Below are 24,518 nucleotides of genomic sequence, written 5' to 3'. Positions count from 1 at the left end.
CCGTTGAATAAAAATAAAAATGTATTGGGAAACAATCAAAAAGTGGAGAGATGGTTTAACGAAATGAAACAAGGGGAGGAGTGTTATGGATTACATAACACATAAATAAAGTTTTTTATTAAAAAGGTTATATTAAGTAGTGCTGTTCTTATAGTTTTGAATATTGTATGTAAATCAAAGAACTTGGGGTTTTTTAGAGGAATATCGAATAGTATCAAAATGGATATATGTGTAATACAAATCCGTGCCAGGTTTTAGGTGGGTGGTTGGGAGCCATATACTATATAAGGAGGAGGTAGTTGGATCCCACATTATAGCCACTGAGGAAGAGGATTAACCCTCAAAAAGCGTCTGGCCTGATTTGGAGAGGACCAACTACCCATCTAGACCTAGGAGAGAATCCAAAGAAAGTGTATTTTGAGCAAATCGTTCCCTACACGGATCGACGCATACACTTATCCATAATCAGAAGTAGGGCTCGAATCCATCGCGAGCTAACACGAGAGTTGCCGGGAGAATGACACGCAAACCAGATGAGGTTTGATGACGTCAGAGGAAGGCCACGAGACTAACAAACAACGCCGAAAGCAACTATCGTCTTTACCATATTCAGCTACCATATTCAGCGGCGATACACAGCGAGTCGCACCGAAGCTGACCATCTAAAAGCAGCGAACATCACGCAGGGGAAGGTAAGAGGGTGAGCATCAGGGGGACGCCCCAGACGCAACCCCTATATACTAATACCTAACCCCATATATTAATATCTAACCTCCATGCTATATTGATTGCCAGTAGTGGAAACACTGACGGATATTGGGAGATTTAAACATCTATCCTAAGTCTTCAATTTGCTTGTCTGGATATTTTATACTGCACGAGGATTCTCATCATATTGAATAATATCTTGACACTTTGTTTCAGCATTTTTACTTCGACACTTGTTTTTGTGAATAATATTTTTTGGAATTAATATTTGGAACTATTTGAATAGTTTTGCCACACTATGGACACTTTTGGAAATACCTTTTGATATCTTTATATTTATCTGTATTTATTTGTGTATTTTTATCTACTATTACATATGGTGTTAATGCATTAGGTATACCTGAGGCAGGATATTTATTCCAGACACCAAGAGATCAGCGATATTTATTAATTATAGTTATCAGCTAGATTCATCAGCTATATTCATCAGTTACATCCACCAATATCTATGCAATTATGTTTTAATGTTATATGTGTTGCTAATATAATTTAAAAAAATAAAAATAAAAAATAAATTTGAAGAGATAAACTCTTGATAGTATACCAGGTGGTGAGTGCTTATTTTATTCATTTCCTAATTTCAACCAGTTGTGGACTGAGCAGGTGGAATTATCAACCAAACTACCCAGGGGGTGGAATGGGAACTTCTAGAGGTCTCTCCACCGGATTGCGCAGGCGGTGCATATCAACCAAATGACCCCGGAGGGTGGATTATGAGGTTTCAGCGGTTCCCCACTGGATTGCGCAAGTGGAGGATCATCAACCAAACGACCCAGGAGGATGGATTGGAAATGTCAGAGGTCCTCATAAAATTGGGCCGGTGGAGAATTATCAACCAAACGACCCCGGAGGGTGGATTGGGAAGTGCCAGCAGTCCCCAACTGGATTGCGCAGGTGAAGAATGAACAACTAAAAGACCCAGGAGGGTGGATTGGGAATGTCAGAGGGTCTCCACTGTAGGATGGATTGGAAATCCTTTAGCGGTCCTTCACTGTATTGCGCAGGTGGAGAATTATCAACCAAACGTCCCGGAGGGTGGATTAAGAATACTTCAGCTGGTCTCCGCGGATTGGCGAAGGTGGAGAATTATCAACCAAACGGCCCAGGAGGGCGGATTGGGAACTATGCAAGGTCCTCCTTATCCGAAATAGGACACGGGCCCATTCTGGGACCACACAGACAGGGTAGTCCGGCGATGATGAGGGCTGAGGAGGGGGACCCGTATGGACACACATATTCATTTATTTATTTTTATAAACTAGGATGCCGGCCTCGATGACAGAGGCAGGAAAGGGGTTAATTTTCTCCGCATTATACACACTTGTTACAAGAGGGAGAACCCCAGATAACCCGGTGCCGGGCCTAAAGAAATAGCAAATACAAAGAAAATGGTGGCTCACTCACTGCTCCACTTTTGGAAAGGTGCAATGCCCCACAGCACTTCCTAATGCTGATAAAGTGAAAAAAATGAATAAATTGGGTTGGGCATCACTCAATATCAGGCAAACATATAGCCAGGTTGGATTATATCAGAATACATTTTATACTGTATATCAAACACATAATATATACACAACATGTTGCATAAAAACAATATACATAAAAAAAACAGCAATAATAAATAAAACCTTGTAAAATACCTAAAAATCGATTGCACCGAGTCAATTGCGCCAAAAAGAGGCTTTTCACCGTAACTTTTATGAATTATCCCAAAGTATGTGGCCCAGAGAGATAGTCTGATGCAGATGTATGTCACAATGGGTTAAGCGTCAAAGTCATAATTAAATATGTATGCAAACGGTACTCATAAGAGGGTACTTTACCACTCCCGCATCTTCTACTGTCGTTGGTCTGCTTATACACCGGAGCTTTTTAGTGTGTTGCTCTGTTGTAAGCTGCAAGGACCTGTGAGTAGAGTTTCCCACGCTCTTGGATATTCGTTGCAGCGGTATAGCTTTGTTTCACCACTGTGACCTGCCAGGAGCTGTGTGGCGTCCCATGTGGTTTACTGCGCGGTCATGTGGCTTGTGATTCCAGGCAGGGATTTCAAATCTCTTTAGATGCAGGAGGTTTGCTTCGTAGTTGCTTTAATTCCAAATGAGGAAGTATGTAGTTGTAAGCGCTTCTTTCTTGGTGGTCCCTCACTGTTATTACCATACGTGTTTCGGGGTAAACGGACCCCTTCTTCAGTGGTGTAAACAGTGTTGGCCAAATGTCCTTTTTTATATATTATCCTTAATTGGAGCATTGCATGTTGGGACAGTGAGGGATTTGGAAGACATGGATGTGGATTTTAGTTTTCTTTCTGGGATATATAATCTGGATGGGTATTCCTATTAATTGATCATTTTCAAACAGCTAGGACTCAGTGCCATATGTACGAATTATAAAAACAGTAATAAACACATGTGCGATTTCTTCACATTTTCGATGCATTTTTTTAAATAAAACGATTCATATTAATATATAAAATATCCATATACGGTACAGTACATGTAAATAAAGTATAAAAATTATATGTAATCAACTCAATGTTTATCCCAAATATGAATAAACCAAAAAAATAGACCCCAAAAAATTGAAGAAACGCATATGCAATTTCTTCGCGTTTTCGGTGCATTTTTTCAAGAAATGTTAAAAATGTTAAAATCGGAGACTGGAGATTATATACTGGGGTCTGGATTGCATATCCGTCCTCATACAATGTGATGTACATAGTGAATGTAGAAATAAGATGTATGGGCGCGGGCCTATGTATAAGCGGACCAACGACAGTAGAAGACGCAGGAGTGGTAAAGTACCCTGTTATATGAGTACCGTTTGCGTACATATTTAATTATATGACGCTTAACCCATTGTGACATACATCTGCATCAGACTATCTCTCTGGGCTACATACTTTGGAATAATTCATAAAAGTTACGGTGAAAAGCCTCTTTGGCGCAATTGACTCTGCAATCGATTTTTAGGTATTTTACAAGGTTTTATTTATTATTGCTGTTTTTTTAATGTATATTGTTTTTATGCAACATGTTGTATATATTATGTGTGTGATATACACTATAAAATTTATTCTGATATAATCCAATCTGGCTATATGTTTGCCTGATATTGAGTGACGCCCAACCCAATTTGGGCCTAAAGCAATAGCTGGCCAGGAAGGGTTAAGGCTGGTCAGTTGGGCGGAGTTCAGCATGTTCTGAGGGAGGGGGAAGCAGGGCGGAAAGAATTCCCGCCCGAGACTTTTAATAATATAAGGTGACAAAAAAAAATTGGCACATCCAGAAGGGGTGGATCACGTAATATATTTATAAAGCCGGTCGCTATGGACGCGGCAATACCCAATGTGTGTGTGTTTTTTCAAATTTTTTTTCTATTTTTTATTATAAAATCAGGGGAAAGGGGCGTTTTTTCTCTTTTTAAATTTTTTTTAAACTTTATTTCTGTCTCTCTAGGACTTCAACTTTTGGGGTTCTGATCCCCTCTGCTATGCATTACAATACACAGTAATAAACTAACTGGTTGCCTCGGAGACCCAGCCTGAGGCTGGATCTCCTCGTCACCTGTAGAAGGCAGGTCCCGATGCTGTGCAAGGCATCGGGCTACCTCGTCACACATCGGGTCCCCGCCACAGCCGCGCGGGACCCGATACGCTTCTTCCCCCGCTGCAAACCACTTCTGTGTCGTGGTCAGCGCTAACCGTGACATAGAAGGGGTTAATCCGCCAGCATCGCTGTAAACAGCGATGTCAGCGAATACAGCAGGGGCCCGGCTATCAGGGACTGCCGGACTCCTGCAGTGATCGGGGCAGGCGCAGCTCCTGCACCCGCCCGATCAGCCCGCCGTGCATGTACGGCAGAATGCATTCTGGCAATGCATCCCCCGCCATACATGCACAGCGTTTTGCGTTAAGGGGTTAAAGGCATTTTAAAGAGGAAGCATTATGCAGATGTTCAATGTGAAATCAAAAGTAAGAAACAGAATTTTCCATTGTAATCATACATTAGGGGTTGAAAGACTTCACTGGTCCATACAGCCTAACTTATTATGTAAAACAAGAGCTTAGTGTATCTCAGACATAGCTAGGATTTGACCCTAATGTCTGACAGGTGCGGGTCCTACTTCTGGAAACCGCACCTATACTTACAATGGAGCCAGCAAAATCTTGGAGGATACACAGTGTCTGCACAGCCACCCTCTATTCGTTCTTATGGGAGCGCCGAAAATAGCCAAGCACTGGCTTGTCTATTTCCGTCAGCCCTACAGAAGTGAATAGAATAGTGGCAACTCTTGAGCGGTGCACCTCCCATTCATTTCAATGGGACTCCCAAAAATACCTGAACGTGCCGCTCGGCTATTTTCAGTGCTCCTGTAGGAATGAATGGACAGCGGCCACACATGCGTGGTGCACCCGCCAGGACTTTGCTAGCTCTGTTTTAAGTACAGGTGCAGGTCCCAGAGGTGAGACCCGCACCTATCAGTTATTGGGGATAATGTGTGACATGGGATAGCCCCTTTAAAAGACATAAAAGACGACATAAAAAAAAAGGAATCAGTTAAACTGTTCTTTTCTATTTTTCTGTTCTTCTGACAGAACAGAATAATGGAAGAGGTAATGCAGATACTTACTTTGGAGCTTTCATATGACAATTTCAGTTCTGAACTTGGCACCTTGAGTAAACGATAAAGTAAGCCCTTTACCTTTTGGACAGTCATAGAATCTTCAAAGGGAAAAAAATGGGAAAAAGCACATTATAAGGTAAGTCCTTTTCCCCCATTATTTTTTCTGTTATTATTATTGGTATGATCAAATCTATGTGAATTCATAAATGTACAGACAGGAATTGTTTTCACATAGGTCACGTGCATCCCTTTACAAGAGAAATTTACAAAAACAAAACCAAGCCCTTTAACCCTTTCCCTGCCAAGGACATATCATACATTCAGGAAGCGTGTTACTTCAGAAGCAAAGGACATATTTTATACAATCCTGCTACTGATGGATGTATCCTCAGGATGTGTAACTGGTAGATATATTAGACAGGGTTTGTTTTAAGGCTGACAATCTAGGGGGGCATGGCCTGGCCAGACACGTGAGGAGACGCTAAGCAGAAATGGTCCTGTAATCATCCTGCAGCCTCCAACTAAACTTTTCTGTCCGTGGTGACTTGAGGAATCCCCTGCCTCTGAGGAATCGCTCCAGCCATGAATAGAACAGGCTGGAAGGAAAGAGACATGAAGGAGGTCCGTCCTGCCACGATGGCGAGGCAAGATGGTGCCACATCTATTCACAGCCCACCTGGAAAAATATGTGCCCACTACATATTTTCTGCTGTGACCCACCACCCTTAATATGGGTAATCTGCAAGAAAATGTATCCCTCATACGACAAGACCTCAGAAAGGTCAATGAAAGGATTAAAACGTTGGAGGAAAGAGGGAGTAATGTGTTAGATCAATTGCCCCCAGTAAAAAGGATCCTTGGCAGACTGGTTCACAATGTGTCTTTTTTGGTCAGCAAAACAGATTACCTGGAAAACAGGCTGCACAAAAATAATCTCCAATTGGTGGGGGTCCCAGAGAAGGCTGAAGGGACAAGACCTATGGAGTTTTTTGAGGAATGGCTAATCGATAAATTTGGAAAGGACACCCTCGTCTTTCCTATTGAAAGGGTGCTCAGGGTGCCATTTTGCTCACTACCCCTGCAGGCCCCCCTACACTTCAGAGATAGAGATAGTATCCTAAAGAGAGCCAGAGACCACCCTGGACTAATTATTAATGGGAATAAAGTCCGAGGTGCAACACAAGAGGGCTCAATTTCAGGAAATAAAACATCTCTCATGGGACTTCCAAGTGCTTTATTCCATGCTATATGCCTCTAAGATGAGAGAGGTGGTCCATGGAGAATTCCATCAGTTTGAGACACCTGTAGATGCTGCACAATAGACAGAGGTCTGTGCAATGGCAGTCGTTTGATAAGTATTATATCAAATATAAAATAGCAGTGTTTGTATTATTCTTTACAAACTCAAACATTCACTATATAAACTGAAAAATGTTTGAAGATTTTGCTTGCCTTTGAATCACCTAATATTTAGTTGTATAACTACTGTTTCTAAGAAGTAATTATGTGGAGATATGAGGGGCACTCTCTACATATGGGATCACACACAGAATGAATATGGGAAATGTACATTTAATAACAATCTTCATTAGAAATAACAATAACAATTAATCTTCACTAAAAAATACAATCCCAAAATGACATAAAATGAATCAGCCTGTTGCAGAATATATCAACTACTAATAAAATACATCAATTAATACAATAATAATGTTAAAATCTGCCACTGTAAGGGAGAAAGAAAGAAAAATTGTCAGCTGTATATATCTCCTCCATATGGTTAGATATAGCTAGTCCTTTGATTTGGATATAGCAATGTAGCAGTATAATTCCCAGATAGACTGTTCAGTGTTATAGTCGGTACCAACTTCTGTTTGTTGTTTTTTTAAAGTGCAGTCATGCAGTTTTAAATGAAGTATGCAGTCCATGCAGCTTTATATAACATGGGCCAACCTTAATATGCAGTCCATGCAGCTTTAAATAAAACAGGGTATGCCGCTCTATTACACTGCACTGAATATATCAGCCTAGCGGCTGTATGATGCACTGTTGTGTCCGGACCTAAAAGTAAATGTCTCTTACCGGACTCTCGATGTGCCGCTCACCCGCCCCGCGGACACAACAGCGCATCATACAGCCGCTAGGCTGATATATTCAGTGCAGTGTAATAGAGCGGCATACCCTGTTTTATTTAAAGCTGCATGGACTGCATATTAAAGTTGGACCATGTTATATAAAGCTGCATGACCGCACTACTGCACTTTAAAAAACAACAGAAGTTGGTACCGACTATAACACTGAACAGTCTATCTGGGAATTATACTGCTACATTGCTATATCCAAATCAAAGGACTAGCTATATCTAACCGTAAGGAGGAGATATATACAGCGGACAATTTTCCTTTCTTTCTCCCTTACAGTGGCAGATTTTAACATTATTATTGTATTAATTGATGTATTTTATTAGTAGTTGATATATTCTGCAACAGGCCAATTCATTTTATGTCATTTTGGGATTGTATTTTTAGTGAAGATTAATTGTTATTAAATGTAAATTTCCCATATTCATTCTGTGTGTGATCCCATAAGTAGAGTGCTCCTCATAGCTCCACATAATTACTTCTTTCTACACAGGCCTAGGGTGAGGCCTTTAGAGGTGAGCACCTCAGATCTATAGCCGATTGGTGGGTGTAGCCGCTGTTTTTTACTCTTTTACTGTTTCTCAGAACTGCTGTAAATCTGTGTTGCATGGAGTCAACCAACTTCTTGTACCTGTTCAGGATGATTGGACTACATTCCACAGTTCCTCTCCATATCTTGGTTTTGCCTCAGAAACTGCATTTTTTTTATGTCACCCACAAGTTTTCTATTGGATTAAGATCCGGGGATTGGGTTGGCCACTCCATCAAACTTGTTGGTCTGGAACCAAGATGTTGCACGTTTATTGGTGTGTTTGGGGTCGTTGTCTTGTTGGAACACCCATTTCAAAGGCATTTCCCTGTTCAGCATAAGGCAGCATGACATCTTCAAGTAGTCTGATGTATTCAAACTGATCCATCATCCCTGGTATGCGATAAATAGGCCCAACACTGTAGTATGAGAAACATCCCCATATCATGATGCTTGCGCCACCATGCTTCACTGTCTTCACAGTGTACTGTGGCTTGAATTCAGTATTTGGGGGTCGTCTGACAAACTGTCTCCGGCCACTAGACCCAAAAAGAACAATCTTACTTTTCTCAGTCCACAAAATGTCTCTTTAGGTCAATGTGCTCTTTGGCAAATTGTAACCTCTTCAGCACGTCTTTTTTTCAACAGTGGGACTTTGTGGGGGCTTCTTGCAGATAGCTTGGCTTCACGTAGGTGTCTTCTAATTGTAACAGTACTCACAGGTAACTTTAGACCTTCTTTGATCTTCCTGGAGCTGATTGTTGGCGCCCTTGCCATGACCTCACTCCTTGAACTCCACACTGCTATTATTTTGAACAAACCCCTTTCAATAAGTGATTGAATTACACAGAATCAGCAGCATGCATGTCATGACTGTTGGGTTTCTATTACTCTACTACACCTGCTAGTAAATTATTTACCATGTAGAAATATCATTTCTACCAAAACCAGTGATTGATCAGGTTGGTGATGTCTGACTGCTATTATTTTGAACGCAACTGCATACGGCTGATTGCTGATTTCTCAAAATTTTGTATTTAGGACCAGGAGCGAGGTCCTATTTTGATTTCTTACAGGGACTATGAGATATTGTATGCATACACTATATGTAGTTGCATGTATGGTATATATACCTATGCTGTTCGTTATTCTTTTCAAGGGAGCACGGTCTGGGTAGTCGCTGTATTGCCTTATTACATATTGGCTACACTTCCTCTCTGTAATTTGACTTCAAGTAATGTTTCTGTCCCTGAATTTCTTTTCAGGAATCTTTCTTGGTGGACATTCGCATTGTATGTTCATGTTTTTGGGGGAATTTGGGGATTTAGCGGAGAGACAGCTGATATGGGGAATCAGATGTGGCTGAGCTTTTATTTTCTATTCTATAATTGTTTTGATTTTCCTTGATTCTAGCTGATAAATTCCATATTCTTGCTTGGAATGTCTGAGGGTTGGGGGAGCCAACAAAACGTAACAGTGTTTCTTGCACTCCAACAGTTATGCCTCTCTGAAACGCATTTAATTAGCACTAATACTCATCTCCTACATAAATCTTGGGTAGGGCATGCATATTATTATTATTATTTTTTTTTATTACACACTCCTGTGGAGTCAGTGTTCTCAACTATAGATTTATCCCATTCGTCTGTCTACACTGCTCCTGCAATATACCTCCTCCATTCTGAAGGAGATTATGTAATTTATTGAGGCGTCCCCTACCTGCCCGATTTTGCTGCTAGGGGATTTTAAAGCTTTCTCCGTAGCTTGGTAATTTACATACGGACGATGCACCATGTGCATCTAGGAAAACACCATTTGCTAAGTTCATATGTGAGTTAGGCCTATGTGATTTATGGGGTATATAAAATGTAATTTTTCCTGCTTTTCAAATACACATCACTCCCTCTCCAGGATAAATTTACCAATAGGCTCCTTTTGCCTTATATTGTGGACATTGCATATCTTCCCAGAAGTCTGTCAGACCATTCCACGCTGCATGTTGTTTTCAAAGTGGGATGTCGGCCCTCTGGGGTTGGGTCCTGGAAACCTAACCCTTTTTGGCTACAAATGGTAGATAGCGGTGAGGGTATAACTCGGCCCCTTGCCGAGTTTTTTCCACTAATGTGGGGTTGATACTTGCGGGAGTTGTGTGGGATGCATGCAAGGTATTTGTTTGTGGGCTATATATTCAGAGGGTTAGTCAATCATGTAAAACAAAGTCTAAAGAACTTTTGAACTCTCTTCAGCAGTCTGTTAGAAAAGCGGAAATTAAATATATACTAACGCTTATCTGAGAATAAAGCTACCTGGGTGACTGCGCAGACAGCTTTGAAAGAGCACTTGATGCATACAGCCGATAGACGTTTTTTTTTCTCAAGCAAAACTATTTTGAGGCTGGCGAAAGTTCCGTCTGTCTTTTAGCAAGAATAGTATAGGCACAAGATGGTCTGTTAGAAATTTAAATATTAGGAATGGAGAGTAACCTTTATTCACGGTGGACTCAGATATCCTTACTGTTTTTCATTCTTATTACAAAAATGTATACAGATCTAAACTGACAGAAGAAAATTATAATATTGAGGCCTATTTTTCTGTATCTATGCCTCGCTCTCTGCAAACCAATCACAGTACTTGGACCAAAGCTTGCAATTAGAGGAACTAGAGTCTGCTCGCAAATCGCTCCCAAATGAAAAAGGTCCCCGGTGTGGATAGGCTGCCCACATATATTTTATTACCAAAACTGTTGACGGTGTACACTGAGGCTTTGAAGAGAAGTGTGCTACCGGACTCTAAGAGGGGCGATCATTGTTGCACTGCCTAAGCCTGGGAAAGAGCAGACTCTCCTTGACTTGTGTAAGCCTATTTCCTTATTGACATTGGACATTAAGATTTAGCCAAAGTATTAGCGAATAGGTTACAAAAGGTGATTACGACCATTATTCATAAGTATCAAGCTGAATTTATGCCCGATAAATCCACATCGGTTAACCTCAGAAGAATATTGTTTAATGTTCAGAGGTGTTCTGAAACTACTGGGTGTTGGGCAATCTTTTAATTATACACGGCCAAGGCCTTCGACAGCATTGAATGGGGCTATTTGTGGGTTATGTTAAGAGACATGGGTTTTGGGAATGTTTTTATCTCATAGGTGCAATTATACCAATTCCTGTAGCTAGGATCCGCTAATCGTATTACTTTGGAAAGATTTGTGCTGGAGAGAGGTACTCGTCAGGGCTGACCTCTTTGCTCTCTCCTTTTGGCCATTGCTATTGAACCACTAGCATGTTTAAATTGGGTCGTCTCCATATCTTTTGGGCTTTCCTGCAGGGACAAGCAAAGAACATGTGTCCCTATATGTGGATGACATGCTTCTCTATGCCGGGGACCTTGAACAGTCCATTAACTCACTTATGTCTCTTATAATGGACTTTGGCACCAGGTCGGGCCTCACTATTAATTGGAATAAATCAATCCTCTCTCCATTGGATCCTATTCCCCACTTTTTTTCACTGTTTAACACACAGCTACAGGTAGCACATCAGTTTAAATACTTGGGTATCAATATATCCCCTGATCTAGGTAATTATATTAGGGATAATATAGACCTACTTCTAATTAGTTTTGTAGACAAAATAAATACTTGGTGTAAACAGCCAATGACTGAAGTGGAGAGAAGTAATCTTCTCAAGATGATCCTTATGCAGAAACTTATGTACGCCCTACACAGCTCCTGAGTGTGGATTCCCCAGAGTATCTTTTCTAAGATTCAGGGCTTATTTAGAAGTTTGATTTGGAGGATGCAACTGGCTAGAATAAAATTGGAGACTCTGCAGAAAGGGAAGGATTCGGGTGGGCTTTCCATCCCTAACCCCTGGCTATATTTTATCGCTTTTCAAATACAATATTTAAAGGGGTGGGGTCAGTTTCCTTGTGTGAACTCCTCAGCGAAACTAGTAGCTCATATCCTAGGGCAAAAGGCTTCTATTGCCCTATTGGAGAGAGTGGCTTAAATGCCTCCATCTCCAGATTACCTACAATGTATTTGCTCTGTAGGGTATGGTACAGATTCATGTGCAGGGCTTTATGCAAGTTACTCCTCTGTGGTTGGAATCCTAATCTAGCAGAGATATTTTGCCTGGAAGGGTTTTCTCCATGGGAAGAGGAAGTACTATTTTTTATTCGCTTTATTGAACACATAAAGCCAATTATACTGACATTCTTTGTACATACGTTTTCACATGTTATAAATCAGCATCATTAAAGTGCAAAGTACAGATGTCACATACATAACAAAGTGAATAAAACAGTTAACACCTATGCTGTATCTGTGTAATTTCTGCCATCTTTAGAGGGGATACTCAAACTTATATTAAGTAAAGCATCATAAATTAGCAACTTAAAGTGGCTTGATTATTTCACCACGACCCACCTTCTTCATCCTGTCAATCCTTATAACTATCTAACCTGTTCCATCCGCAAAGCTTCTGATAGTCTGCGAGCTGAATAGAGTGTTCGTGGTGATGAACACCATATCCCCATACCTTTTTAATTTGGGCATACAGCCCCTATTCTTGAAAACAATATTTTCATATGGGATAACAGTGTTGACCAGTAGTTTCCATTGCGCTAAAGTGGGTGCTCCATCTCCCATCCATCTAATGGCTATTGCTTTTCATGCTAGAAATAGTGTTTCTCTCAGGAATATCCTTACATGGTGAGAGTAAAGAATCTCATCCAATATTCCAAAGAGGCAAACCTTAGGGTGAAGCGGTACTACACATCCCAGTAAATCTGAGAGTACAGTCACCACCTCCTCCCAAAACTTTTATATGGAAGGGCACGCCCATATAAGATGCCAGAAATCAGCACGTTCTGACGTACATCTATGACACCCAGAGTGGGCAAGCTTTCCCATCCTATGTAACCTCTGTGGAATCATGTAGCTTTGATGTATTATGCATAGTTGAATAAACGTATTATTTATGGCGGGTGAAACTAGGGTAGGGGATTCAAGAATATCCTCATCATCTTCATTGGACAAATCCGGAATCATTGTTTTCCATTTTCACAGTGCTTGCGAGGAAGTACTATTCTTACACCAGATTCAGAAGGGTGGGGGGGTTTAAAACCTTTGATCAGTTTCAATCCGAGTTTGCTCTTTATCGCTATGCAATTCTACTAATTCTTGCAACGGCGTCACGCCTTTCAGACACAATTCAGAAAGGGTCCTGTAGATTGTTTTTCAGTCCCCATTATACAGCAGATATTAATTCAAGGTTCCATGAAGGGTCTTATATCTTTGATATAAAAACACTTAGAGAATCCGTGAGGAAGGAGGTACCGTATTTTTCAGGAGGGGCCGGTAGCTGGTTTAAGAATGGCAGTCACTCTATTCTATTGCACCGGGCCCCGCTCACTGTAGTAATCTTATCGAAGTGTAGGCATTGTTTAACAATATAATTAATCTTCATTCCAGCAGCCTATACTACTGTACTTACTAACTTCCGTAGCAAGCAGAAGGCCAGGCGGCTGTAGTGTTACTCACTACGTCACGAGCCTGCGCCGCCTGCTTCATTCATAAAGTGGGACGACCAGGCTCGTGACGTATTGAGTTACGCTACAGCCTCACGCCCGGCCTCCTGCCTGCTACAGAAGTTAGTAAGGGGTGTTTTCTGCCCCGAAACACATTGTAGCACCTATTTATTAAATCAAGTTTATATCGTCATTAAAGATTGTTTTTTGCGCTGTGGGAGTTTCTTCTCTTTATTTGGATCCATTCTACATATGTAGTTAGAGCTGACCCTTCCTGTCCACAACGTCAGTTGGGCCCTGCCTCCATTCTGCAATCTGCATATGACATGGGAATGTCCACGTTTATCTGGATTTTGGAAAGGGGTACTGAATATTATTTGGGATACCTATCAGATACATTTGCATCTTGGTTTTACTACTAAAATTTGCATCTTGGTTATCGCGGGCTCATGTATTCAGGACCCTACCATAAATCTGATCATACAGCATCTATTATTTCAGGCACAGAAGTTGATTGTGCGAAATTGGATCCAACTGAATCCGCCTACCACTTCTGAGTTTATTTGCAGAGTAAATAATTGACTTTGACTTGAGAGAGGAATATATTTAAAGAGAAAATGTCTACCTAAATTTGAAGCCCTATGGCCAACCTTACAGACACAAAGAGCCCCAAAAAAAAAAAAAGCATCACTACCAGGAGCCACAAGCTTTACATTTACACACGAGTCACCGTATTTTTCGCCCTACAAGATGCACCTAGGTTTCAACAAAAAATAAATAAAGAGAATTTTTTTTTTTTTATCTGATAAAGGTCTGATAAAAATATTTTCTCTTTTTTTCGAAATATATTTTTCATCAGACCTTAGATCATACTCCTAAATCAGATCCCCAATCCTCTTCTGACTTAAAATAAGATCCCCAAACCTCATCAGATCTCCAAATAAGACCCCCAATGCTCGGATCAGACCTCCAAATAAGACCTCCAATGCTCGGATCAGACCTCCAAATAAGACCCCCAATGCTCGGATCAGACCTCCAAATAAGACCCCCAATGCTCGGATCAGACAACACAAATCAGACTTCCAGTGTCAGACCCTCAGTGCTCAAATCTCCCCGCCATGCTCAGATCTCCCCCTTCTCAGACCTGACCAACCCATGCTCAAACAAGACCCCCTCCATGCTAAAATCTCTCCCCGCCCCATTGCTCAGATCAGGACCCCTCACTGCTCAGATCAGAGCCATAGGTTTAGTTCTATCATTTAAAAAAAATCTCCTGATCAGGCACTGGGCTCCTGCTACTCTGCAGGTCTGAGACGCTCTCCACTGTGACCTGATAAGCACAACGTTGGGTCATAGGCCGTGTCTCCACATACTACGTTCTCACACCATGTGCATCAGGACGTTGTGGACAATGAGCTTGAGCTGCAAAGTAGCAACAGTGCCCGATCAGGAAAAGAGATCTGAGCAGTGGGTGGAGAGTGAGCCGTCTGACTGCTTCCCGGCTCCACAACTAGAGACGCACTTGAAGAGGAAAAGAGATGCAGCTCATCCTCCCTTCCTTTATAATTGTATATGACCCCAGTGGGAGGGTAACAGACTTCTGTGCATGTTATCAATCCTCACTATCAGAGAGCATACTTCCTTCTCTTTTTGGTTCCACATAAGGAGTGTGAGAATGAGAGTATACTCATCTAATCAGCCCTCTGTGCCTAATTAGACAATTAATTGATGCCAGGACCCAGACGTTTACCAGCTGTGGTAAAGTGAACAGAACAGTGTATGGTAAAGTCCTGGAAGGGGTGTATATCCCACCCAGCCTCCTCAACTGGGTAAGGTAAATAAAATCCAGGACAGGTTTTCCCCAAGCCTGAGGGATCCCAGCTGAAGCCAGCTGGGATCATCAAGGGGAAATAAAGCACAGTCCAGGCTGTCAGTCTAGAGGAGAGGATTGCCTGGAGAAAGCCTGGGAAGCTGGCTGCGGTGCTGGCTAGAGAAGCCGAATTCTCTGTGTGACCTGTGTTCAATAGGTGAGCTAGGATCTTCACTGTATTAGCCAGAGCCCAGATGGGCAGGTGTTTATTTCAGTTTGCCTTATGTTTTGTGGTGCTGGACCTTCACCTTACCCAGTGAATTATAACTGGGGGTTGCCTGTATTGCCAGAGTGTGATAAATAAAGCAGCATTTGGACTTTAACCCTGTGGTCTGCAAGAGAATCTGTCATCATCGCTCCAGCCTGAGTGTGTAACCCCTTACACAGCATATGGTTCACAGCCTCAAAAAAGTCACACCAAACTTTCACACCACAAACACCAATAAAGTTTATATTTTACATTGTCCCTATCCTGTTAATACCCGATCCTTAGAGCACATTATGCAGATTTGAGTCTCTAGTAATATTCATTGAAAGCTACTGTAATAGGTAAAGATTTCTACTAGAAAATAATATGTAATATATTTCTGACAGATGGAAGACATTTCTGTCAGTCATAAAATACATTTTCACTCACTGACTGTTGCCATAAGACCTCTTTCAGTCAGTTTTAGAACAAAAATATAATATATATAATACAGTATGGCCATTCTTCAGCCAGGTGTAATATGGGTGACATTTTTGTGCCCCTTATTATGGATGCAACACCCAAACCTCCCATAGCTCATCAGAACCACAGTTATGACACTCTGACTCATTTTCTGATGAACTGCAAGCGGTTCAGGTGTTGTACCCATAATACAGGAGCAAAAAAAAGGACCTATATTACATCCTGTATAATTCCCAATATTTGCATGCAAAGTTGGTAAGAAGTGCATTTCCACAATTTTTGCATTTCTGAGGTGATTATATGGCACTTATTAATATAGACTTTGTTGAAATTCTGCCCAATTTTCTATTTTATCAGGTATACGCCCTTGTTTACAAAGTCTTTTGTGCTGTCCACACACAGGTCCTCTCTATAAGATGGCCGCTGATGGAGGGTCATGTGACCAGGCAAATCATCTCCATGTGAATCCTCCTCTATTCAAATACACAGCACCTTCCATCTGCACTTGTTTTTTTTTGGGGGGGGTGTTTAGTGCAGGTGCAGTGTGGAGCCGTTACTACACGGCTCCATCCAGTGCATTAGATGGAGCTGTTTACTATAGCGCTGCTCCCACTGAAGTGAACAGGAGCAGCGATGCAGTTACAGTTATAAAGCTATGTGCGTGTAAATTTATGCCTAGCTGTATGTATGAATTGTGCACATTGTGAACTTTTATTTTTTGCCCTGTTGTGCATATAACGTTATGTTTAGGTCACATTTTTACCTACTAATATCAACTTCTTTGCAATAAAAAAAAAATTAAATTAAACCTGATGCAAAATTACATAAAGGTGTCTGTGGATAAAGTGCTAAAGTCATTTTGAAAACTTGCGGGTTGTCTACTTTAGAAAATATATGGCTATAGAAGTTGTCAGAATGATTATTTTTTGTAATTTAGGTCTTGTTTGACCATAAAAAAATTAGATGTGTCCGGTGGTATCGCCGTACTCAGGAGAAGTTGGGCAATGTGTTTTGGGGTGTCATTTTACATATACCCATGCTAGGTGAGATAAATATCTTGGTCAAATGCCAAAGTTGTCTTTTGCCAAGATATTTATCTCACCCAGCATGGGTATATGTAAAATGACACCCCAAAACACATTGCCCAACTTCTCCTGAGTACGGCGATACCACATGTGTGACACTTTTTTGCAGCCTAGATGCGCAAAGGGGCCCAAATTCCTTTTAGGAGGGCATTTTTAGACATTTGGATCCCAGACTTCTTCTCACGCTTTAGGGCCCCTAAAAAGGCCAGGGCAGTATAAATACCCCACATGTGACCCCATTTTGGAAAGAAAACACCCCAAGGTATTCAATGAGGGGCATGGCGAGTTGTCATTGATCACCCCCCTGTAAGGCTCCATTCAGACGTCCGTATGCGTTTTGCAAATCCGATCCATGTATCCGTGGATCCGTAAAAATCATACGGACGTCTGAATGGAGCCTTACAGGGGGTGATCAATGACAGGGGTGATCAGGGAGTCTATATGGGTGATCACCCCTCTGTCATTGATCACCCCCCTGTAAGGCTCCATTCAGACGTCCGTATGCGTTTTGTGGATCCGATCCATGTATCCGTAAAAATCATACGGACCTCTGAATGGAGCCTTACAGGGGGGTGATCAATGACAGGGGGGTGATCAGGGAGTCTATATGGGGTGATCAGCGGTTCATAAAGGGTTAATAAGTGACAGGGGGGGGGTGTAGTGTAGTGGTGTTTGGTGCTACTTTACTGAGCTGCCTGTGTCCTCTGGTGGTCGATCCAAACAAAAGGGACCACCAGAGGACCAGGTAGCAGGTATATTAGACGCTGTTATCAAAACAGCATCTAATATACCTGTTAAGGGTTAAAAAAAAAAACATCTCCAGCCTGTCAGCGAACGATCGCCGCTGGCAGGCTGGAGATCCACTCGCTTACCATCCATTTCTGTGAGCGCGCGCGCCTGTGTGCGCGTGTTCACAGGAAATCTCGGCTATCGCGAGATGACGCGTATATGCGTCCAGGAGGAATGAATCAACCACCTTCCGGACGCATCCGTGCGTTAGGCGGTCGGGAGGTGGTTAAGGCCTCATGCACATGGCCGTTGTCTGGCCGTGGCCGTACTGCGGCCTGCAAACAGCAGGTCCGCAATATATGGGCACTGGCCATGTGTGCCCTGCAACACAGATGCGGACCCTTTCACTTGAATCAGTCCGCAATCCGGAGCTGTGGTGCGGAACATAGTGCTTCCGTGGCGTTTCTGTCCGTGCCTCCACACCGCAAAACAATAGAACAAGTTCTATTTTTTATTTTTTTTTGCAGTCCTGACGGATCACAGACCCATTCAAGTTGAATGGGTCTCGATCCCTCCCGGCCGCAAATGTTGCCCGTGCACTGGAGACCGCAAATTGCAACGGCTGTGTGCATGAGGCCTCATTCTCATAATAGTGGAGGGAGCTGAACAAAAGATGGATTTGCATGGATTTCGTTTGGTATTGCTCAAGTTTTGAGAATCTGGTCAACCCAAAACCAGATTTTGAATTTGGGTGTAGAAAGTTCATTAACACTGCACTGTCAAATATAACCACTGAAAACATGCGCATTCTGACAAGCATGTAACCTACCCTACAGAATTCACCAACTAGTATTTACACATACCCACGTCTAGAGCTTGGCTTGTAACTTCATAGCGGTCAGAGGCAGCTCTGCCTATTTAACCATGTACGCGGGTGCACTAAACTCCATCTCAATAATTAACCCAACATGGCATGCATCCTTTTCATGTGCAAGTTTTCCAAATATGTCTGATACACTGTATTAACCCTTAAACAAACTGTACTGATATCTCAGTTGGACATGATCAAGAGAAGATCTCAAAAAATTTGGCAACACTTTTGGATGGCTGGAAACAAGTATAGCTGCAGAGAACATGTGTGGCCAGAAGACAAAAAAAAGTGAGGAGAGAAAATAAATCAACCTTACTGAAGTATGCATACATTTTCTACTTACCGGGTAATTTCTTTTTTATTGGCTTTTGATCTGGTTTTTCAGGGCACATAATAGTTAAAGCTATAAAAAGGAAGAAACAAAATTAATAACTTACACACCTAAATCAGGCCATACATTTTATATGTTGGCCGACAATTATTTCTCCTGCCCCACCCCATATATGTGCATCCCTAGCGAATGTGCATGTGTTCTGAGTGGGGAGTATGCTTCTGTTAAAGGGGCTGTCCACAATCAAATTGATATTTAAACTCAACCCCTTCCCTGCCAAACCTGTGAAGGGAACAATTCACCACTGAGGTCAGTTTTTGGCTGCAGTGGTACGGACGACCCCGTCCATTCTAGAAGTTTACATGTGAGAACCGCAGTTCAGTAAAAAGACCACTGGAGAGACCCTAATGGCGGAGGGGAAGTAAGTATGCTTACTTAGTATGTCTAGAGATGGAGTGGACTCTAATCGATTGTGAACAACCCTTTTAAACACCTCTGACCACAGGTTTATCTCCAAGAGAAGAAAAGGACTGGGCATATACTACTTTATAAACAATGGGGTAACTAAAAATGACTGCCCCCCGGTAACAACTTCTCGTGGCTAGTCAAGGTGGCTCTCTCAGACCGGACCCGGCAGCTGCTCCAACCATTTTCTACATGTATATACTGTATGTCATGTCACTGTATATACCGTTCCCTATACATAATGTCATTGTATAATACTGTTGAGGGGGCCCTGACAATAAAATCTTTTAGTCTCCCTTCTAAGTTTGGGCCCCAAAGCAGACGCTATCCCTGCTTCCCCTATAGCTACACCACGGTTTATGGGCCAGACATATTTTTGATCAATTATATGCACTAAGAGCTTCTACTCCGCTTAATAGTAGGTATAGTAGTCATGTATTTAACCCTGTTCACACATTCACCTGTTTACCCACCCTCAGTGCATTTAGTGGTGTGCTGCTACTTATTTGTTTTTCTACACCACTGTTAATAAATTTGACATAGTCAGCCAGCCTTACCGAAAAGTTTTGAGCAAAGTGACTTCGGATCTAGGATCCAAAGCTCACTTCACTCATCACTAATTAATATCAACCAGCTTAAGTCAACTTATTTCATACATTCACATTGAGTTGGACCCTCATTTTGACTAAAAGTTTCCTAATAGATTCTCATACTATCTGCACTAACTTTCAACATTCAGATAATTTAAGTTGTATGTTGCCCAAGCAGATGTGGAATTTGACAAATCTGTTATGATGTCATGATCAGTGATTAACTCCTTATTTATTATACTCATTTATATAGTGCGGACATATTCCTCAGCGCTTTACAGACATTAGCATGACTCATACGGATGGGGTCGTGCACACCACTGCAGCCAAAAACTGACCTCAGTGGTGAATTGTTCCCTTCACAGGTTTTGCGGGGGAGGGGTTTGAGTTTAAATATCAATTTGATTGTGGACAGCCCCCTTAACAGAAGCATACTGCCTACTTAGAACACATGCACATTCGCTAGGGATTGCATTAGCATTGGAGTCTATTAGAGTTTCACTAAGGGCGTCATTTACTAACTGATATATGCAACTATATCTGTTGCAGATTGCGACACAAAGTTTATTTGTGCCAGGTTTAGAAAATGGTCTAAATCTATGGCAGCAAGGGATCTGGCGTAGATTTAGACAGGTGGTGGATACATCTAAGTTATGTAGAGGCCGATACCTCTACATAACTTAGGTGCATCCACCGCCAGCGTCTAAAATGCTGGACTTAACAAATGACCCCCTAAGTTCCTACACAGCCCTGAACTAGTGTGTGGCAGCCCTGTACCAATCCTGAGTATAGAGGCTGCTGCACACGCCATCCAGCTCCCCCAATCCTTACCGGAGGGAGCTGGAGCACGGCCGAGAGCCCACTCATCCTGTCTTTAACTTCCCAGATGCCATGGTCACATTAGACCACAGCATCTGAGGGGTTAAATGTATGCGATCAAAGTTATCGTTGATCATATACATTAGTCCCGGGTGCCTGCTGTTTTTTTAAATGCCCGACCGTCAATGTAAATAGACGCCGGGCGGTCGAGAAGGGGTTAACTCAATTATATACTGTGGCATTTTAGGCGTTTGGATACAAAGAGGGAGCTTGTCCATGGGCACCCTGTAATGCGTTTCCTCCCAATGACATGCAATAAAGCTTCTGGTCATTTGCTGCTTGGGGAGACCTCACCGCTGCAGTGCACATGACCCCGTCCATCCAAAAGTTTACAGGATGGGCACTGGAAAACCTCTGAATGGAGCCAGAAATGAAAAGACGCAAGTTATGCAAAGGAATTGCACAACTCCTTTAAGGAGTTAATGACTTCTCATTCATCCATTTGTATAAAAATTCCATGTATTCGTATTACATGACACTGGTTTCTATGGATTTGCATTGGCCAGCATTTGATGAAACTGCAGACAGAAAGCCGCAGAAATTTTATAATTTGTCAATATTTAGTACAGGTAAATTACTAGCATGAACCATTATATAGAGAACAGCAACACAAATAATTGAGAAAAAAATAATATATTTTTAAAACAATAACACAATATATGATGTCATGTCACAAATTGTCTTATAAACTTACTAAGCAGTTGATTTTTCAAGGCAAACGGCTCTGGTTGCTTGATTTCTGCATCATCTGGTGCCCCATATTCTATAAAAACAAATGTCCAGAAGACTTTTTTTTAGATCTGGTAAGATGGTCAGAATTGCCCCTATAATTTTTTTAGTTTTAGTACATACCATTAATTTTTTGATCAGCTTTTTATTAATTTTGGGATGGGGCAAATGCAAACATCACTTTTCCCTGCTGTTTACTGTGCAATAAAAACATCAAGTCATAGTCTACGGGCCAGTAAGAATACGGTTGTATCAAATAAAAAGTGTTTTTTTTAACCTTTTTTATTGCAATGGCACAATAAAATCCTGCAGTTAGATCTGTCTCAAGACCTTTTCTAGAAAACTCTGTTTGGCCATACCCTTAGGAAGCACCAACTAAAGAAAATGAATTGCTGTGCCTAAACAGGCAAAACAAACATATCAATATATGAGGGAACTAATCTAACTACTTTATTACATTGATTTTAATGAGGGGAGAAGTTAGACAGTAAAGCATCTTTCTCATAATGAACCCATCAAGCTCTCCTGGTAGTTTTAGTATTCCCTATGAAATAACAATTGTGGAGCATGTCCCTCTTACTTCTCCTGAAAATGTATGAATTAGGCTACTTTCACACCAGCGTTTTTGCTGGATCCGTCATGGATCAGCAAAAACTCTTCCGTTCTGATAATACAGCCGTCTGCATCCGTTATGAACGGATCCAGTTGTATTATCTTTAACATAGCCAAAACGGATCAGTCATGAACACCTCTGAAAGTCAATGGGGGACGGATCAATTTTTTTTTATTGTGTCAGAAAACGAACAGCCACCATTGACTTACATTGTGTGTCAGGACGGATCCGTCTTGCTCCGCACCACATCGCGGACATAAAAATGCTTGGGCACGCAACCAAATTGAATGGAATGCATTCTAGTGAATTCTGTTTTGTTCAGTTCAGTTTTGTCCCCACTGACAATGAATGGGGACAAAACGGAAGCGCTTTCCCCCGCTATTAAGATCCTATGACAGATCTCAATAGCGGAAAGGGAAATCGCAAGTGTAAAAGTAGCCCAAGGCTACTTTCACACTAGCGCTTTCCGTTTGTGAGATCTAATCCAATATAGAGCATGCTGTGATTTTCACGCAAAGCACAAGTGATGCGCGAAAATCACTGCTTATGTGCACACCCCCTTAGAAATGAATGAGTCCAGATTCAGTGCGGGTGCAATGCGTGCACCTCACGCATTGCACCCGTGCAGAAAACTCGCCCGTGTGAAAGAGGTCTTAGAGTTCTGGAATGCATTGAATAACACTGACCGCATTATGCCTGTATTATACAATACATTTCAGAACTCTAAGGGTTACATAGCATCATAAAGAAATATAATGCTATGCGATCCTATCAGTGCCATGTAGGTCAGGATGGGAGATCTTGCAAACATATGCTGCTAGCTCAACGCATTGAACTCTCTCGTGTGAAACCTAAATGAACAACTTGGTATTGCAATTAACTATTTCAGTGGGATATGCAACTACTCATTCTGAAACTGTTGACTCAGTGGTGACAACATGGACTTATGACACCATATTGGATGTGGCAAGTGTGAGGGAGATAGTAAAACTAGTTTGTCAATTTATTTACCCATTGCCAGGAGGAATAATATAGGAATGTAACAATTGACATTTATCAACTATGACCAACAAAATTCTCGAGCATTCTAAAGGGTGAAATTTTTATCTAGGTCTAAACTTCTAGGCATACTTTCATACTAGCGTTTCTATTTTCCTGTAGTGAGATCAGTCATAGGTTCTCAATACCGGAAATAGACTCATTCCGTTCACATACCGGAGAGCAAACTGCAGCATGCTGCGGTTTGCTTTCCGTCCTGGGATGCGGAGCAAAACGGACCCATCATAACCCACACTGCAAGTCAATGGGGACCCACACTTTCAACGGAGAATGGAGTTCATGACGGATCCGTCTTGGGTATGTTAAAGATAATACAACCGGATCCGTTCCTAACGGATGCAGATGGTTGTATTATCAGTAACGGAAGCGTTTTTGCTGAACCCTGCCGGATCCAGCAAAAACGGTAGTGTGAAAGTAGCCTACAACATTAACTGGGGGTAATTTATTTCCTTTATTTACAAATACTTGAATACGTTATTTAAAAATACAACAAAAGGATTTCTTACTTTCTATAAGTTCACTGTATCGAGGATGTTCTGTCAGAAACTCCATGGTTGGGTTATTAAGGTCAGTGTTCCGATTTCCACCAGATTTTAACCATTCAGTGCCAAACATTTTTCTGTAGTCGAGTTCAGCTCCCTTTCTTTCTTGTGGAATAATCTGTTACATAGCACAAGAATATTGTACAGGACACATTACAGTAGTACTCTAGGACTATGTTCATTAAAGGGATTGTGCAGCGATTTATATTGATGACCTATCCTCGGATCGGGGGTCTAACACCCTGCCTATCAGCTGTTTGACAAGTAGGAGGTGCTCCATGGGAGCTGTGGAGTGGTGTAGTAGTGTAATCACAAGTACTTGCTCCATTCAAGTGAATGTAGCAAGTACTTGTCATTACACTGCACTTCCGAGATAAAGTGCAGTGTAATGAACAGGAAGTAGCGCTTGCATGGAGCACCACCTCCTCTTCAAACAGCTAATCGATGGGGGCGCCAGGTGTCAAAAGCCCACTGATCTGATATTGATGACCT

General features: G+C 41.6%; 1 protein-coding gene across 1 annotated transcript in view; it reads right to left on the bottom strand.

Annotated features, from left to right (window-relative positions):
- Positions 1-24,518, bottom strand: part of TBCE (tubulin folding cofactor E) — a 95,796-nt gene that overhangs the window by 8,439 nt on the left and 62,839 nt on the right. Inside the window, exons 6-9 of the mRNA XM_044274984.1 lie at positions 23,991-24,144; positions 21,778-21,846; positions 19,162-19,221; positions 5,398-5,489 (exon numbers count right to left, since the gene is read on the bottom strand). Of these exons, the coding sequence (XP_044130919.1) occupies positions 5,398-5,489; positions 19,162-19,221; positions 21,778-21,846; positions 23,991-24,144 (375 nt within the window). The remainder of the gene's footprint in view (positions 1-5,397; positions 5,490-19,161; positions 19,222-21,777; positions 21,847-23,990; positions 24,145-24,518) is intronic.

Source organism: Bufo gargarizans, unplaced genomic scaffold, assembly GCF_014858855.1.
Source record: "Bufo gargarizans isolate SCDJY-AF-19 unplaced genomic scaffold, ASM1485885v1 original_scaffold_2196_pilon, whole genome shotgun sequence".
In the NCBI taxonomy this organism is placed as follows: Eukaryota; Metazoa; Chordata; class Amphibia; order Anura; family Bufonidae; genus Bufo; species Bufo gargarizans.
This window is presented reverse-complemented; position numbering and strand designations above follow the sequence as displayed.